The sequence below is a fragment of the Ranitomeya variabilis genome, chromosome 2, assembly GCF_051348905.1.
Source record: "Ranitomeya variabilis isolate aRanVar5 chromosome 2, aRanVar5.hap1, whole genome shotgun sequence".
NCBI lineage: Eukaryota > Metazoa > Chordata > Amphibia > Anura > Dendrobatidae > Ranitomeya > Ranitomeya variabilis.
This window is the reverse complement of record NC_135233.1, coordinates 364,137,401-364,154,205: the sequence shown is the minus strand read 5'-3', so window position 1 is coordinate 364,154,205 and position 16,805 is coordinate 364,137,401. Positions and strand designations below refer to the sequence as shown.

General features: G+C 45.6%; 1 protein-coding gene across 3 annotated transcripts in view; it reads left to right on the top strand.

Annotated features, from left to right (window-relative positions):
- Positions 1–16,416, top strand: part of LOC143805978 (delta(3,5)-Delta(2,4)-dienoyl-CoA isomerase, mitochondrial-like) — a 35,483-nt gene extending 19,067 nt beyond the window's left edge. For all 3 annotated transcript variants that reach the window (XM_077285774.1, XM_077285772.1, XM_077285773.1), the window contains exons 6-10: positions 3,332–3,396; positions 3,675–3,745; positions 9,940–10,011; positions 15,739–15,889; positions 15,961–16,416. In XM_077285774.1, coding sequence (XP_077141889.1) covers positions 3,332–3,396; positions 3,675–3,745; positions 9,940–10,011; positions 15,739–15,889; positions 15,961–16,062 — 461 coding nt within the window. In that variant the 3' untranslated portion in view covers positions 16,063–16,416. The remainder of the gene's footprint in view (positions 1–3,331; positions 3,397–3,674; positions 3,746–9,939; positions 10,012–15,738; positions 15,890–15,960) is intronic.
- Positions 16,417–16,805: the final 389 nt, after the last annotated feature.

Sequence of the window (16,805 nt, the reverse complement as noted above, 5' to 3'; positions counted from 1 at the left end):
CCTCTCACTCTGCTCTAGCTCCTCCCACTACCTGAAAATTAGCTCAGAAAGGCACTCTCCCTGCCACTACACTGGCTCCGCCCCTTTCTCAACTGTCACTACTCTGACTGAAACCAGTTCTCAACACAATCTAATCTCCTACTCCACAGTGCCCCCTTAACACTAACCCACAACTACACTGCCATAACTTTTACCAATGCTGACCTGCCACTTACTGTCCCTATTCCTGTCCCTAACACACAGATATCAGAACAGTGTCAGCCATTATCATATTAAACAGTGTCAAATATCATAAACTACACAGGGCACACAGCAAACACAAAAAGTACCCAGTTTCATTAGGTAGGCATGCACAGGAATGTAGGGCTCAAACCAGCCGCCTGAATACCCCCTTACATACCTCCCTCCTAAAACCATGGTCGTCCCCGACCATACAGTACCGGTAGAATGTACACATCACAATAAGCACAATGTAATGGCATCTTATTAAAACATCAATAACTTTAACAACTATTATACATTACAATAAAAGAACTTTGCTCCAGTCCACCACGTTTGACCCGTTTCAGGTCAGGACTGGCACCGATCCCACTTACTTTGGACCCCGGAGCAAACAGTTCAGTTCTTTTAACAGCATGGCCCAACTTTGGCCAACAGTTCTCACCAACTTACCATCACGTGAGCACAATCCTGGCATAACCCGACATGACCCTCGGGTTGTCCAGACTTCAATATGGATCCATTTGACCCCGATCTTCTCTTCCTGAGACCCGGACAGACAGACAGTTCTCCATAGGACTCTCCAGGTCCACTGACCAGTCCTAAACTGACTTGAATGTCCACACTCTTCTTCATGGCCCACATGGCCAAATTACTACAGCTCCAACCATTCAGGAGCATGCAGTCCATTCTCTTCTGACCCGGCTCACCCATCAGGTCATCCTGCATATGTTTCTTCTCCTCCCTCCTATTTCCAGACCACGGTCCCTTTAAAACATGTGTGCTGCTCAGTTTACCTCCTGCAAACAAAATTCAGGTTAAACAATGACATTTCACAGATCTTATCACAGTCTCCGGAGCAGCCACACACAGATCAGCAACAGTCGATAGGGCACCATCTCTTCATAAGGTCTGTGTCCTGCAATCCAGCAGAAGGGGCGCAACAAAACTTGGAGTGGGGAAAACAGTTCAAAACAATTCTTTAACTGCAGCCATTCTCACTGCACTGTCTTCTGGGCTCCTGCCCACAGTACGCAGAACAGTCCCTCACAGCATTACAGGGCTCTTGCCCTCAGGGACACAGAACAGTCCCACTTTTTCACATCTGGTGCAACTAGCACAACTTTCTGATCCGGGGTGCAGTTACAGTCACTGTCCCCACTTATCATCAAAGGGGTACCGGAGGAGCATCCACTAGCCTCTGCTCCACTTCCCCTCCAGTCCCGTACATCATCTAAAGGGCTCCGTGCCCATGCTCCAGCGGTCACCGGTAACGCCAGAGCTGCTGCTGATAGATCATCCTCCCATTCTCCAGGAATCTGCTGCTGGGGATGAAGGTTTCTTTTTCTTTCGCTGTGCCCACCGCGGGCGGGCACCTCTCATAGGGGGGGATCTACCCAGGCCTCAGGCCACAGTCTCTGCCCAACAGATTTTCGCACCATTTTCAGTTTAGAACACCCACGATGGACGGAGCTGTCTTCTGCTTCTGCACCATCATCCGCCATTTTAAAGTCTTTAACGACCGCCATCTTTGCCGTTTCAGGGGTTTCTCCATTTTCCAAATGCAAGGCATCTGCATCCTGCCGACTACGCCACTTTGTAACGGGGGCCAGGGTGGTAGCCGTACTGAGGGATTGCTGCTGCTTCCTCATCACACCCTGACGCTCCGCTACAGAAATATCATGTCCATTTTGTGGTGTGCTGTGTGTGTCAAGTAGTTCACCCACCTGTGAGTCAGAATCCTTCACAGCATACAGGGCTCCAATCCGTCGCAGACACATACAAATGTTATCAAAGTCCCGATTCATTTTCAATAAAACTTTACTCAATTCGTGCATCTTCATAACAGTCTTAATCCAACAATCTTCAAAAGACATAAGAACTTCTCCTCCTGCACTTTCCCTGGTCTTTTCCTTCAGCTTATCTTCTAGCACCGTGGCTTCCAGACCCGCAGTCCCCTGGGAATTCCAGCTTTCTGATACCAGGTGCTCCCCGTCCACTTTCCTCATCCTGGGCGAAAAATCAGGTTGCCTCTGCAATTCCTGTTCAGACCGTAAGTCCGGGATGTCACGGGAGGTAACCCACAGACAAGCACTCATCTGTGAAAAATTATCTTTATTAATGGTATCCACAGCCGATATAATAACAGAAATTTTTTTTCCCAATGTTTCGGCCTACTTCTGGCCTTTTTCAAGGGTATTTTTCTGTAGGTACGGGAATCGGCAAGTGTACTGTGCACCAGGTCCAGTGTCTCTTCTTGTCACACCGGACCAGATGCACAGTACACTTGCTGATTCCCCTACCTACAGAAAAATACCCTTGAAAAAGGCCAGAAGTAGGCCGAAACATTGGGAAAAAGTTTTTTCTGTTGTTATATCGGCTGTGGATGCCATTAATAAAGATAATTTTTCACGGATGAGTGCTTAAGGTTACCTTTTATATACTGGACACTTTTTTCCTCTTAACGCCATTGCGCTTTCATATATGAGAGTGCAACTGCAACTTTAATCTATATATTATAACCCACAGACAAGCCACCGACCCTTCCAGACCGCCTCGCTTTTCACGTGCTTTAAGATCTAACATCTCCAGACCTGCTTCCCTCAGTGCTTCGTCTGTCTCTTTCTACTGTAACTCACCACACAACTACTACCACTCCTTCTAGAACAATTCCTCTCACTCTGCTCTAGCTCCTCCCACTACCTGAAAATTACCTCAGAAAGGCACTCTCCCTGCCACTACACTGGCTCCGCCCCTTTCTCAACTGTCACTACTCTGACTGAAACCAGTTCTCAACACAATCTAATCTCCTACTCCACAGTGTCCCCTTAACACTAACCCACAACTACACTGACATAACCCTTACCAATGCTGACCTACTACTGCCACTGATTGCCCCTATTCAAGTCCCTAACACACAGATATCAGAACAGTGTCAGCCATTATCATATTAAACAGTGTCAACTATCAAGCTACACAGGGCAGACAGCAAACACAAAACATACCCAGTTTCATTAAGTAGGCATGCACAGGAATGCAGGGCTCAAACCAGCCGCCTGCACACCCCCTTACAGTAGTTATACATTCCCTGTAATGCTGTGTGTCCCATCAGGTGTGGATCTCGTCACTGCCTGTGACATTCGCTACTGTTCCCAGGACGCCTATTTTCAAGTTAAGGTGAGACGTCCGTAAAGCGGTCGTGATTCTTTCTGGTGGTCCCTTGTTCTCTATAACGTAAGCGGCTTATTAGGGTCTCTTGCTTTGGCCATATTTGGGCACCAATGTGTAACTGGGCCCCCTCTAGTACTGATGTCTTAAGCCCCCTCAGTGTCGGCGGCGTGGGGTCACTGCTCCCCTTTTACTTTTCCCTACTGCTGGCATTTTCTCTAAGGCTCTTTAGAAATAAATGGAGCCCCTCCAGCCCCCTCCTTCTATATAACCGTCTCTTCTTGCAGGAGGTGGACGTGGGTTTGGCGGCGGACGTGGGAACCCTCCAGCGCCTGCCGAATGTCATTGGGAACAGAAGGTATGTAACCACGTTATCCTCCAATACAGCAGGACATGATCATATTTCCTCTATTCAATGATTTGGCGTTAGGCCTCTTGCACACAGCCATAATACAAAGACCAAATAATGGGAAAGACCCATCCTTTTCCTCTATATGCCTATTATATGTGGATTAGTGATGTAAGTATACGTCCATACTGAAAACAGAACATGCCTGTGCTTGCCACTAGGGGGTGCTGCAGAGCTATCTGCAGAATACATGTGTATTAATTAACTTTTACACTAGCGTCGGCCCGTCGCTGTGCGTCGGGCCGACGTACCGACGCATACTGTGAAATAAAAGCACAACGGGGGCAGCGGATGCAGTTTTTCAATGCATCCGCTGCCCCATTGTGATGTCCGGGGAGGAGGGGCGGAGTTCCAGCCGCGCATGCGCGGTTGGAAATGGCGGACACGACGCACAAAAAAGTCACATGTAACGCTTTTTTGTGCCGACGGTCCGCCAAAACACGACGCATCCGTCGCACAACTGATGCGACGTGTGGCAATGCGTCGCTAATGCAACCCTATGGAGAGAAAAAACACATCCTGCTCACAACTTTGCAGGATGCGTTTTTTCTCCAAAACGACGCATTGTGACGTGCGTCGTAGGACGCTAGTGTGAAAGTAGCCTTACAGAAGGGACAATTGCCCGTTTGGGTCCCCTAGTTGGAATAAAACAGTTATTAAAAAAAAACAAAAAAAAAACTACTAGCTAAAAGAAGTTCAGATAATTGGTATCAACTTATATTGGATGATTCGAACCATGAGGCCATGTGCACACGTTCAGGATTGTTAGCGTTTTTTTCGCGTTTTTTCGCTATAAAAACGTGATAAAAACGCGAAAAAAAACGCTTGCATAAGCCTCCTATTATTTACAGGGTATTCCGCATTTTTTGTGCAAATGTTGCGATTTTTTCCGCGAAAAAATCGCATAGCGGAAAAAAAAGCAACATGTTCATTAAAAATGCGGAATTGCAGGGATTCCGCACACCTAGGGGTCCATTGATCTGCTTACTTCCCGCACGGGGCTGTGCACACCATGCGGGAAGTAAGCAGATTATATGCGGTTGGTACCCAGGGTGGAGGAGAGGAGACTCTCCTCCACGCACTGGGCACCATATAAGTGGTAAAAAAATAAGAAATAAAATAATAAACAGTCCTATACTCACCCTCGATGTATTCCCGCCTCCTCGCACGCTGCCGTTCGGTTCCTGTAGCTGGTGTGCGCTGAAGGACCTCGCCGAATGACGTCACTGTCCTGTGATTGGTCGTGAGCGGTCATGTGACCGCTCACGTGACCGTGACGTCACGGGAGGTCCTGTGCGCACAGACCAGCTAGAAGAGGAGCCGGACGGCCGCTGAGGAGATGTCTGGGTGAGTATAAGCATTTTTTTTATTTTTTTTATTATTTTTAAACATTCTATCTTTTACTATAGATGCTGCATAAGCTGCATCTATAGTAAAAAGTTGGTCACACTTGTCAAACGCTATGTTTGACAAGTGTGACCAACCTGTCAGTCAGTTTTCCAAGCGATGCTACAGATCGCTTGGAAAACTTTAGCATTCTGCAAGCTAATTACGCTTGCAGAATGCTAAAAAAACGCGAAAAAAACGGAAAAAAAACGCAAAAAAAAAATGCGGATTTCTTGCAGAAAATTTCCGGTTTTCTTCAGGAATTTTCTGCAAGAAATCCGCAACGTGTGCACATACCCTAAAACTTATCACATTATTTATCCCATGCAGTGAAAATCTTAAATAAATTAAAAATCATTACAAGAATTACAGTTTTTTGCTTATTTAGTCCCCCTACCAAAAATGTAGATAAAAAGTGATCGTACAGACTAGAGATGAGTGAATATTTCATTGCTCGGTTCAGATCACGATCACCGATTTTGCAATATTCGTTTAACATAGCCGAACGCCAATGGAGTCAATGGGAGGCAAAAACAAACGCATATGGAGCGCCCCCATGGGGCCGTGCGGTACTCGGTACCGGGTCCTACTGTTCACAGGGGATGTCACGGTGGCTGACCCGGTCCGTGGCCCTGGGACGTCTGTGTAAAAGGGAAAGGTATTTAAAGGGGAATGTTCGTGACGCTACCTGTGGTATTCGGTCAGGGTGACCGGCGCTGCTTTAAGGGGTCCGCTGGGGTGATGTTATGGCAGCTAGATGGTATACCTTCCCACAGGTGAAGTATGTCCCCAGGGATTCCCAGTGTGTAAATGGTGGATGGTGAGAGGCGCAGTGAAGAACGAGGACACAAGGTTGCAGTCTCTTTACCTTTACTGAAGGCTTCAGCATCCACAGTCCAGGGCACCAGACCACAGGGCAGACAGAGTCCGGCCGGTTTGGAGGCAAATCCAGAGTCCCCTTGTCCAGGTAGAAATCAGTAGCCTTCCTCTAGCGCCGTGGTGTTGTAGTACCTTACTGCTAAGCTTCTCATAAGGTCTTCACAGATGTTATAGATGTTATGTCTCTCTCGCTGTCCCCCAGATGGATAGGACAAACCTGTATGACCGGTGGCTTGAAGCGTTTTACAGGGACTCTATCATGCCCCAGCCTCCAAAGTGTGCCACCTTGCCTCCTGGGTATAGGGCGGGCAGGTAACGTGAAATTAGCTGTCCTGCCGGTCTCTGGAGCAAGGCATAAAGGATCGTTGCTCCCTCCGTGTTCCGGCTACCGGGATCCTGCGCCTCAGAAGGAGGCAGCCTGTGTAGGGCAGAACTCCTCCTGGTATCCACTCCTTTGCTATGACTTCTTCACCCTCTCTACAATACAGTTCTCCTTCAGTGTCTCTTTCTAGAAGCTGCAGCTCTCAGGGCATGCACAGCTCCGTGTCCTTCTGTCTTGATCTCTGACAGGATCCCACCCCTGTCAGAGACCAACTACCTGAGCGAAGCCCAGCCAGCAACTAACTAACCTCCTCCCCAGGCAACCAGTTTTACCTAAGTGTGAAGAGTGCCCTAATAAATAGGAGCAGGGCTCCCCCTGGTGGTCTGGAGTGCAAAATGTGTTGCATGTTTGTGATACCTGGATTCAGTTGTCCTTCTTTGCCTTTACTTCCCGCATGGGGCTATGGTACGATGGTAACCAGGGTAAACATCGGGTTACTAAGCGCGGCCCTGCGCTTAGTAACCCGATGTTTACCCTGGTTACCCGGGGACTTCGGCATCGTTGGTCACTGGAGAGCTGTCTGTGTGACAGCTCTCCAGCGACCACACAACGACTTACCAACGATCACGGCCAGGTCGTATCGCTGGTCGTGATCGTTGGTAAATCGTTTTGTGTAACGGTACCCTTACTGTTGGGGTTCCTCAAGGATCAGTCCTAGGCGCCCTTCTCTTCTCTTTGTATACCGCCCCTATTGGACAAACAATCAGTAGATTTGGGTTCCAGTACCATCTCTATGCTGATGACACACAATTATACACTTCTTCTCCTGATATCATGCCTGCCTTTATAGAAAACACCAGTGATTGTCTTACCGCTGTCTCTAACATCATGTCCTCCCTCTATCTGAAACTGAACCTGTCAAAAACTGAACTCCTCGTGTTCTCTCCCTCTACTAACCTACCTTTGCCTGACATTGCCATCTCCGTGTGTGGTTCCATCATTACTCCCAAGCTACATGCCCGCTGCCTGATTTCGAGCTTTCATTCACCCCCACATCCGATCACTGGCTCGCTCTTCTTATCTGCATCTCAAAAACATTTCTAGAATTCGCCCTTTTTTTTTCTTTCGACTCCGCAAAAACTCTTACTGTTCCTCTTATTCATTCTCATCCGGACTATTGTAACTCTCTACTAATCAGTCTCCCTCTTTCCAAACTCTCCCCGCTCCTGAATGCTGCATCCAGGATCATATTCACCAATCGTTACACCAATGCCTCTACCTTGTGCCAGTCATTACATACCCATCCGCTCCAGAATCCAGTACAAAACTATTACCCTCATCCACAAAGCACTCCATGGCTCAGCACCACCCTACATCTCCTCCCTGGTCTTAGCCTACCACCCTACCCCTGCTCTCCATTCTGCTAATGACCAGAAGTTAACATCCTCAATAATCAGAACCTCCCACACCCGTCTCCAAGACTTTTCACGTGCTGCGCCAATTCTCTGGAATGCACTACCCAGGTTAATACAATTAATCCCCAATCCCCACAGTTTTAAGCGTGCCCTAATAATGCATTTGTTCAGACTGGCCTACTGCCTCAACGCATTAACCTAACTATCCCTGTGTGGCCCATTCCTCGCATCATGTTCTTATACACTTTATACAGTTAATAGTCCTCGGTGTCTGTACTGTTACATACTGTACTAAGGCTGATAACCGGTTCATGCAGCTTTACATGAACACCCAATCCTTACACTATGGCTGGTCCGAACAACGAAACCATCCACCTCTCGTGTCTCCCTTTTTCCTCATAGATTGTAAGCTTGCTAGCAGGGCCCTCACTCTTCTTGGTATCTATTTTGATCTGTGATTATTGTTATGCTGTAATGTCTATTGCCTGTACAAATCCCCTCCATAATGTAAAGCGCTGCAGAATATTTTGGCGCCATATAAATAAAATTATTATATACACTCACCGGCCACTTTATTAGGTACACCTGTCCAACTTCTTGTTAACACTTAATTTCTAATCAGCCAATCACATGGCGGCAACTCAGTGCATTTAGGCATGTAGACATGGTCAAGACAATCTCCTGCAGTTCAAACCGAGCATCAGTATGGGGAAGAAAGGTGATTTGAGTGCCTTTGAACGTGGCATGGTTGTTGGTGCCAGAAGGGCTGGTCTGAGTATTTCAGAAACTGCTGATCTACTGGGATTTCCACGCACAACCATCTCTAGGGTTTACAGAGAATGGTCCGAAAAAGAAAAAAAATCCAGTGAGCGGCAGTTCTGTGGGCGGAAATGCCTTGTTGATGCCAGAGGTCAGAGGAGAATGGGCAGACTGGTTCGAGCTGATAGAAAGGCAACAGTGACTCAAATCGCCACCCGTTACAACCAAGGTAGGCCTAAGAGCATCTCTGAACGCACAGTGCGTCGAACTTTGAGGCAGATGGGCTACAGCAGCAGAAGACCACACCGGGTACCACTCCTTTCAGCTAAGAACAGGAAACTGAGGCTACAATTTGTACAAGCTCATCGAAATTGGACAGTAGAAGATTGGAAAAACGTTGCTTGGTCTGATGAGTCTCGATTTCTGCTGCGACATTCGGATGGTAGGGTCAGAATTTGGCGTAAACAACATGAAAGCATGGATCCATCCTGCCTTGTATGGAGCATCTTTGGGATGTGCAGCCGACAAATCTGCGGCAACTGTGTGATGCCATCATGTCAATATGGACCAAAATCTCTGAGGAATGCTTCCAGCACCTTGTTGAATCTATGCCACGAAGAATTGAGGCAGTTCTGAAGGCAAAAGGGGGTCCAACCCGTTACTAGCATGGTGTACCTAATAAAGTGGCCGGTGAGTGTATGTATGTATGTATATATATATATATATATATATATATATATATATATATATATATATATATATATATATATATATATATATATATATATATATATATATATATATATATATATATATATATATATATCTCAATCAGTGAATGCAGTGAAAACCAAAACAAGACTGCGCTATAGTTGTGCTTGTTTTTTTTAATTCTCCCCAGGGGAAAAAAAAAAAAATTATGCAAAGATATACACCTGAAAATTGTGCCACTGATCCAATATAACTTTCCCTGGAAAAAAAAAATTAGTCTTTCATATAGCTTTATCAAGGGGGGTAGAGTTATTGCTCCCAGAATACAATGATGGAAAATAAAAATAGTTTGTTCATGGGGTTCCACAATGGGATATTCATTGAAAAGTTAAACTCAACAACGTTTACAATTAAATGGAGATAGCGGCTCTGTAACTTGCAATGACTAATTTTTAGTGGATGGCTCCGATTCATCGACATTCTGACAGCACAATGGGAAATGGAACTTCCTTTCCCCCTGACACCTCCTGTAGAAAGACAAAGACCCCTGTTTCCGTATGTCTATATTTCTGGAGGAGTATCTGAGCAGTGTCTTGTGTCTGTGTGTGGGGTGCTGATATTAAACTACATATATTTGGGAATGATTACCAGATTCTCTTCTTTCTCTACAGCTTGGTGAACGAGCTGGCCTTCACCGCTAGGAAGATGATGTCAGATGAAGCCTTGAGCAGTGGACTAGTCAGGTATGTTTTTGTTATAGCGGTCTTCCGCTGGTCTGCTTGTTTTATCTTCCAGCAGGGACAAGGCATGTGACAAAACGCATCACCACTGCGGCCAATGTTTGACTGCAGTGGTCCCTACAACCAGGACAGGATGTTAAAAGTCAGTCTCTGAAGGTTGTGTCTAAAATGCAGCTCTGTCCTATTCAAGTGGAATAACCCATAATTACGCACCATTTATAGCAGACTCCAGAAAATGGTGGTCTGAAAACAGATCTCAACTAATTGGATCCCCAAGAGGAGAAATAAAAAAAGCTGCGCAGACTAAAAAAAGAGAGCGCCCACTATGAGGCTTCTCCCTCTTTATCCCCATCGGCACCCTGAGATCATGATTGTATGGTCCTGATGTTTACGATGGCAATTCACAGCCAAATAGCGGCCTTAGATCTGACCGCAGCAGCGGCCTGTTCAAAAGTTAGCGACATTTAGGTGGTAAAAATCAACTTTTTCATTCCTATTATGCCACTTTGTATTAATTCCTAAAATTCACCGGAAGGGTTAATAATCTACCTGACAGCAGTTTTCAATATGTTGAGGGGTGCTGTTTTTAAAATGGTATCAGTTTTGGGGGTTTTCCAATATATGGGACCCCTAAAGTCACTTCAAACCTGGATAAGTCCCTAAAAGAAAATAATTTTGTAAATTTCCATGAAAAAATACTTCTACATTTTTAAGGCCATGTGCACACGCTGCATATTCCATTGCGGAATTTTCCGTAGCGGATTTAATAAATCCGCAGTGCAAAACCGCTGCGGTTTTTACTGCGGATTTATCGCGGTTTTTCTTACGGTTTCCGCTGCGGTTTTTCACCTGCAGTTTCCTATTCGAGCAGGTGAAAAATCGCTGCAGATTCCGCACAAAGAATTGACATGCTGCGGAAAATAAACCGCTGCGTTTCCGCGCGTTTTTTTCCGCTGCATGTGCACAGCGGTTTTTGTTTTCCATAGGTTAACATTGTACTGTACACCGCATGGAAAACTGCTGTGGATCCGCAGCGTCAAAAACGCTGCGGATCCGCGGCAAAAACCGCAACGTGTGCACATACCCTTAACCTCCTAAAATGCTAACAAAATAAAATAACATTTTACAAATGGTGCTGATGTAAAGCCGACATGTGGGAAATGTTATTTATTAATGGTTTGCTATGGTAGGACTATGTGAATTAAAGGGATAACCATTCAAAGTTTGAAAATTGCAAATGTTTTTAAATTTTTGTCAAATTTCTGATATTTTTTTTATAAATAAACACAAAACATATCAACCTAAATTTACCATTATCATAAAGTATAATGTGTCATGAAAAAAAGAATCTCAAAATCACTCGAATTTGTTGAAGCTTTCCAGAGTTATTACCACATAAAGTGACACTGGTCAGATTTAAAAAATTTGGCTCCGTCACTAAGGGGTTAATACTTTACCGCTTTACTATCAGTGTCTTTTAGGTACTGTATATATTGCACGACTTCATATATTATCTGATATAACTCCGGAGGAAAGAAGAGCAAACAGGTGTAGAAAAGGAAAACACTTTATTATTATATGAATAAACATACAAAATACAAAAAAGTGCATAAAAAGTAGCAGGGGAAGGCCCAAAGGGGAACCACAGGACTCCAAAACGAAATGACCCGACATTAAGACACACAGCACAGGTTTAATTCACAACCTGGCATAAAGTGCATAGTGCATAGTATAATGATAATACCGTGTCTAAAAAGCATAACCGCTTGTTACCCCATAAGTGACTGCATAGTGCTGCAAGAGTATAATAGCGGGTAACCCCTAAGGGTAGGATGCTTACCGGGCATTAAGTTTGCAGGAGTCCAGGGCCGGGTATGCGTCTCCCGACGCGCGTTTCGCGGGTAACAGACCCCGCTTTCTCAAGGGAATGTCATAATGGCCCAGGCAGGACCTTAAATTAGCCTCTGACCTGTCATGTGACAACATGCCGGCCAATCACAGATGGGATCAGCGGCGCATGCGCACCGCAGTTGCCAGGCACTCGGCCAAAGAAGCAGAGCGTCATCGTCGTCACATGGGAGAGGGGAGGAGGAGCAATCCCCCGACCCATGGAAGAAGATAAAGACGCACCGCTACACAGCCAATGCCAGCACCGCAGCACGCATGCGCACCCCTACTGCGCCACCACTGTGGGGTATATGTGCACCTGAGAGATATCTAAGATACCGAATATTAATACAATACATCTAAGAGCGGCGCAATATAAACATACTGCACCACCAATGTAAAATATATGTGTACAAGAGAGATATCAAAAGGTACAGGACATAAATACAGTACATATAAATACGGTGCCATATGAAAATATAAGAATTCCAAGATGGTCTAAAATGTGCAGCATCACGTAATGTCCCATCCCTTGTGCATATTCAGATGGTCCAAAAGCAGTACTAAAGAGTAAGGGCGATATGAGGGTGAACAACCGTGTCCAGTAAGAGCATCATGCCTGGGATAAAGAAGGATAAATGGAAGATAAAAAGATGAAACAAATTAAAACCAAAAACTTAAAAACAAAAAAACACACACCCAAACCCCGCCAGGGGGGAGCAAGAAGACAGGAATACTAATTTTTCATGGTATTTTAAGGGATAACTATAACTGTATATAAACCAGAGCAACTCAAAGAAAAGAGGAAAAAGAGAGTGACTCATTTAGTCCATTTGGGGTCATGGTATCTAAAGCCACAATCCATTTGGCCTCTACCTGTGCGAGTAGTTTTTTATAATTCCCCCCTCGAATCCCCAGATGAATCACATCAATACCACGCACCAACAGTGATGTGGGGTCACATCCATGAAATTGCCTAAAGTGGCGCGGGATGGTCTTGAGGAGGGATAAATCAGTCACTGTCCTGGCCGCGCAAATGTCCCGCACGTGCTCACGCACACGTACTCTAAGTTCTCTTGATGTTAAACCAACGTAGATTTTTGGACAGCCACACGTGGCGTAATAAATAACATTAGTGGTCCCACACGAGATACGGTGCCTAATATCAAACTCTCTTTGACCATTGGATGATTTAAATGTAGTGCACCGCAGGACATTTGCGCATGCCAGGCAGTGACCGCAAGGTATAGATCCAACAATGGGCCCTCTGGACCCAAAAGGATTGGCTCTAAATGGAACATAATGGCTTTGTGCCAACAGATCTTTTAAGTTTTTAGATCTCCTGGCGGTCATAGAAGGACCCATCCCTAATGATGTTTGTAAGGAGGGTTCAGCCCCAAGAATGGACCAGTATTTTTTGAGAATACATCGCATCTCCTCCCATTCGTGGTTGTAGGTCGAGATATACCTAATTGGGCCATTGGCAAGGGTCCCTCTTTTTGTCCTTGGTGGCTGTAGTAGGTCATTACGAATGGTTTCTCTAGCCCTTTTATACCCACGTTTGATGCATCTGTTCGAGTAACCACGCGCAGAAAACCGTGTTTTAAGATCAGCACACTGGCTCTCGAATTTGGCATCTGACGAGCAGATCCGTCTCATCCTCAGGAACTGGCCAACCGGGACGGCCCTAATCGTGGATGGATTATGGGCAGAAGATGCATGGATGAGTGCATTAACCGATGTTGGTTTGCGATAAACATCCGTCTGAATGCGACCAGCACGGTCCACTTCAAAAGTGACATCCAGAAAGTTAACTCTCTTGGTGTCATAGGTATACGTTAGACGGATGTTTAAAGCATTTTGGTTTAATGCCCCCATAAATTCACCCAGCTGCTGCACCGTCCCGTCCTACAAAAAATTAGTATTCCTGTCTTCTTGCTCCCCCCTGGCGGGGTTTGGGTGTGTGTTTTTTTGTTTTTAAGTTTTTGGTTTTAATTTGTTTCATCTTTTTATCTTCCATTTATCCTTCTTTATCCCAGGCATGATGCTCTTACTGGACACGGTTGTTCACCCTCATATCGCCCTTACTCTTTAGTACTGCTTTTGGACCATCTGAATATGCACAAGGGATGGGACATTACGTGATGCTGCACATTTTAGACCATCTTGGAATTCTTATATTTTCATATGGCACCGTATTTATATGTACTGTATTTATGTCCTGTACCTTTTGATATCTCTCTTGTACACATATATTTTACATTGGTGGTGCAGTATGTTTATATTGCGCCGCTCTTAGATGTATTGTATTAATATTCGGTATCTTAGATATCTCTCAGGTGCACATATACCCCACAGTGGTGGCGCAGTAGGGGTGCGCATGCGTGCTGCGGTGCTGGCATTGGCTGTGTAGCGGTGCGTCTTTATCTTCTTCCATGGGTCGGGGGATTGCTCCTCCTCCCCTCTCCCATGTGACGACGATGACGCTCTGCTTCTTTGGCCGAGTGCCTGGCAACTGCGGTGCGCATGCGCCGCTGATCCCATCTGTGATTGGCCGGCATGTTGTCACATGACAGGTCAGAGGCTAATTTAAGGTCCTGCCTGGGCCATTATGACATTCCCTTGAGAAAGCGGGGTCTGTTACCCGCGAAACGCGCGTCGGGAGACGCATACCCGGCCCTGGACTCCTGCAAACTTAATGCCCGGTAAGCATCCTACCCTTAGGGGTTACCCGCTATTATACTCTTGCAGCACTATGCAGTCACTTATGGGGTAACAAGCGGTTATGCTTTTTAGACACGGTATTATCATTATACTATGCACTATGCACTTTATGCCAGGTTGTGAATTAAACCTGTGCTGTGTGTCGTAATGTCGGGTCATTTCGTTTTGGAGTCCTGTGGTTCCCCTTTGGGCCTTCCCCTGCTACTTTTTATGCACTTTTTTGTATTTTGTATGTTTATTCATATAATAATAAAGTGTTTTCCTTTTCTACACCTGTTTGCTCTTCTTTCCTCCGGAGTTATAACAGTTCTTATTGAGCGGGTTCTTTTGTGTGGCTCTCGTCATAGCCTTGTTTAGTGACATGCATGGCATTGATATGATGCCTTTGAGGTTGTGCTATTTATATATTATCTGATGTAGCTTGATTTTGTAGGGTGATTATAGGGGTGTGCACTTATCGTGGCTCACACCTATGTCTATTGATACGATCCATAATTGGATATTTTAAGCCTTTTTTAAAATTGAGTCGATTTTGTATGAAATTTAGTTCCAAAAATATTATCTGCTTTGCATTTATAGATCTGTAATCCACTCTTTTTCAGTGGCCCTTCCTGCGGAGGGGCAGAGGCCCACCCCCACAGAGGGACAGAGGCCCGCTCCCACTTCCCACAGATGGACTGAGGCCTGCCCCCACTTCCCATGGAGGGAAAGAGGCCCACCCCCACAGAGGGACAGAGGCCGGCCACCACTTCCCGTATATGGACAGAGGCCTACCCCCACAGAGGGACAGAGGCCCGCCCCCACTTCCCATGGAGGGAAAGAGGCCCACCCCCACAGAGGGACAGAGGCCCGCCCCCACTTCCTGTATATGGACAGAGACCCGGCCCCACTTCCCGTAGAGAGACAGAGGCCTGCCCCCACTTCCCGAAGAGAGACAGAGGCCTGCTTCCTATTTCCTGTAATCCATTTCGGTGCTTTGGTGCTAGGGGTGGATTATACTTTACAATTATTTTTCTCTCCAGTTTACCATAAATGTCATGTGAGCAACAGTGACACTGCTTATAGAAAAAAGCAGCCATGTTTTTCTAATCCCATAAAACCTTTTTTCCTCTCCTCCAGCCGGGTGTTTCCTGATAAGGCCTCCCTCCTTAGTGCTGCCTTTGATCTGGCCACTGAAATTGCCAGCAAAAGCCCTGTTGCCGTCCAAGGAACGAAAGTGAACTTACTGTACTCCCGAGATCACTCGGTGGAGGATAGTCTGAATTACGTGGTGAGCAGTCGTCTTGTTCTGCTTTTCCTTGGTAATCACAGTCAGGTAATCATGTTGTGTCTGTGTCTCAGGCCACCTGGAACATGAGCATGCAGACAGAGGACATCATGACATCTGCTCAAGCCGCCATGCAGAAGAAGACCCCAAAAGATGTCACCTTCTCTAAATTGTAGGACTCGTCTACATGCTGGGAGATTGATGCCCCTGACTACAGACCGCCAGAACATGGTATAACCGAAGTGTAAGGCTCAGAGCTGCAGTCACCATAAGCAAGGAGAAGCGTTGGGGACCTGCACTAATGTCACTGGGGACAATCTGATTAATAATGGGCGAATTCTAGGACAGCAGTTTATACAATTATCTAATAAAACATAAGTAAACCTACACATTAAAGCCAATCATTTTCAAATCTGTATGTAAAGAAAGAAGTGCACTTAGAGGGTATGTCCATTTCTGCAAAAATGTTTGCATTGCTCTGGTGCACCTAAAATAAAAAATAAAGTAGGTTTCAAAAGTGTTAATTAAAACTGTTGTTCCGGTTTGTGTCTACAGCTTCTATGGAGAACAATTTGCCTCCAACCTTTATGGATACAAGTCTGACTGCAGGATCAGATTACATAGGGTTTATTTGCAGTCTGAGGTCTATAAATCTGCATCGAAGCTGTAGACAGTGCATGATTTCCAACCAAGACTATTTGCAAGTTTTCTTCATTTTCTTTTCCAAATGCAACGGAGCAAATACTAGCCCTGCTTCTCCCGCCCACTCATTGATCTGTTTGTGGAAGCCATGTTAAGAGCTGCCAGATTTTTACAGAGAGCCTTCACAAGCCACTCTGCTTAGCAGGTCCCAGAGAAACCCTGGCTTTCACCCTTTTAACACTTATACAGGGGTATCTGAGCTTACTACAGGGTCCTT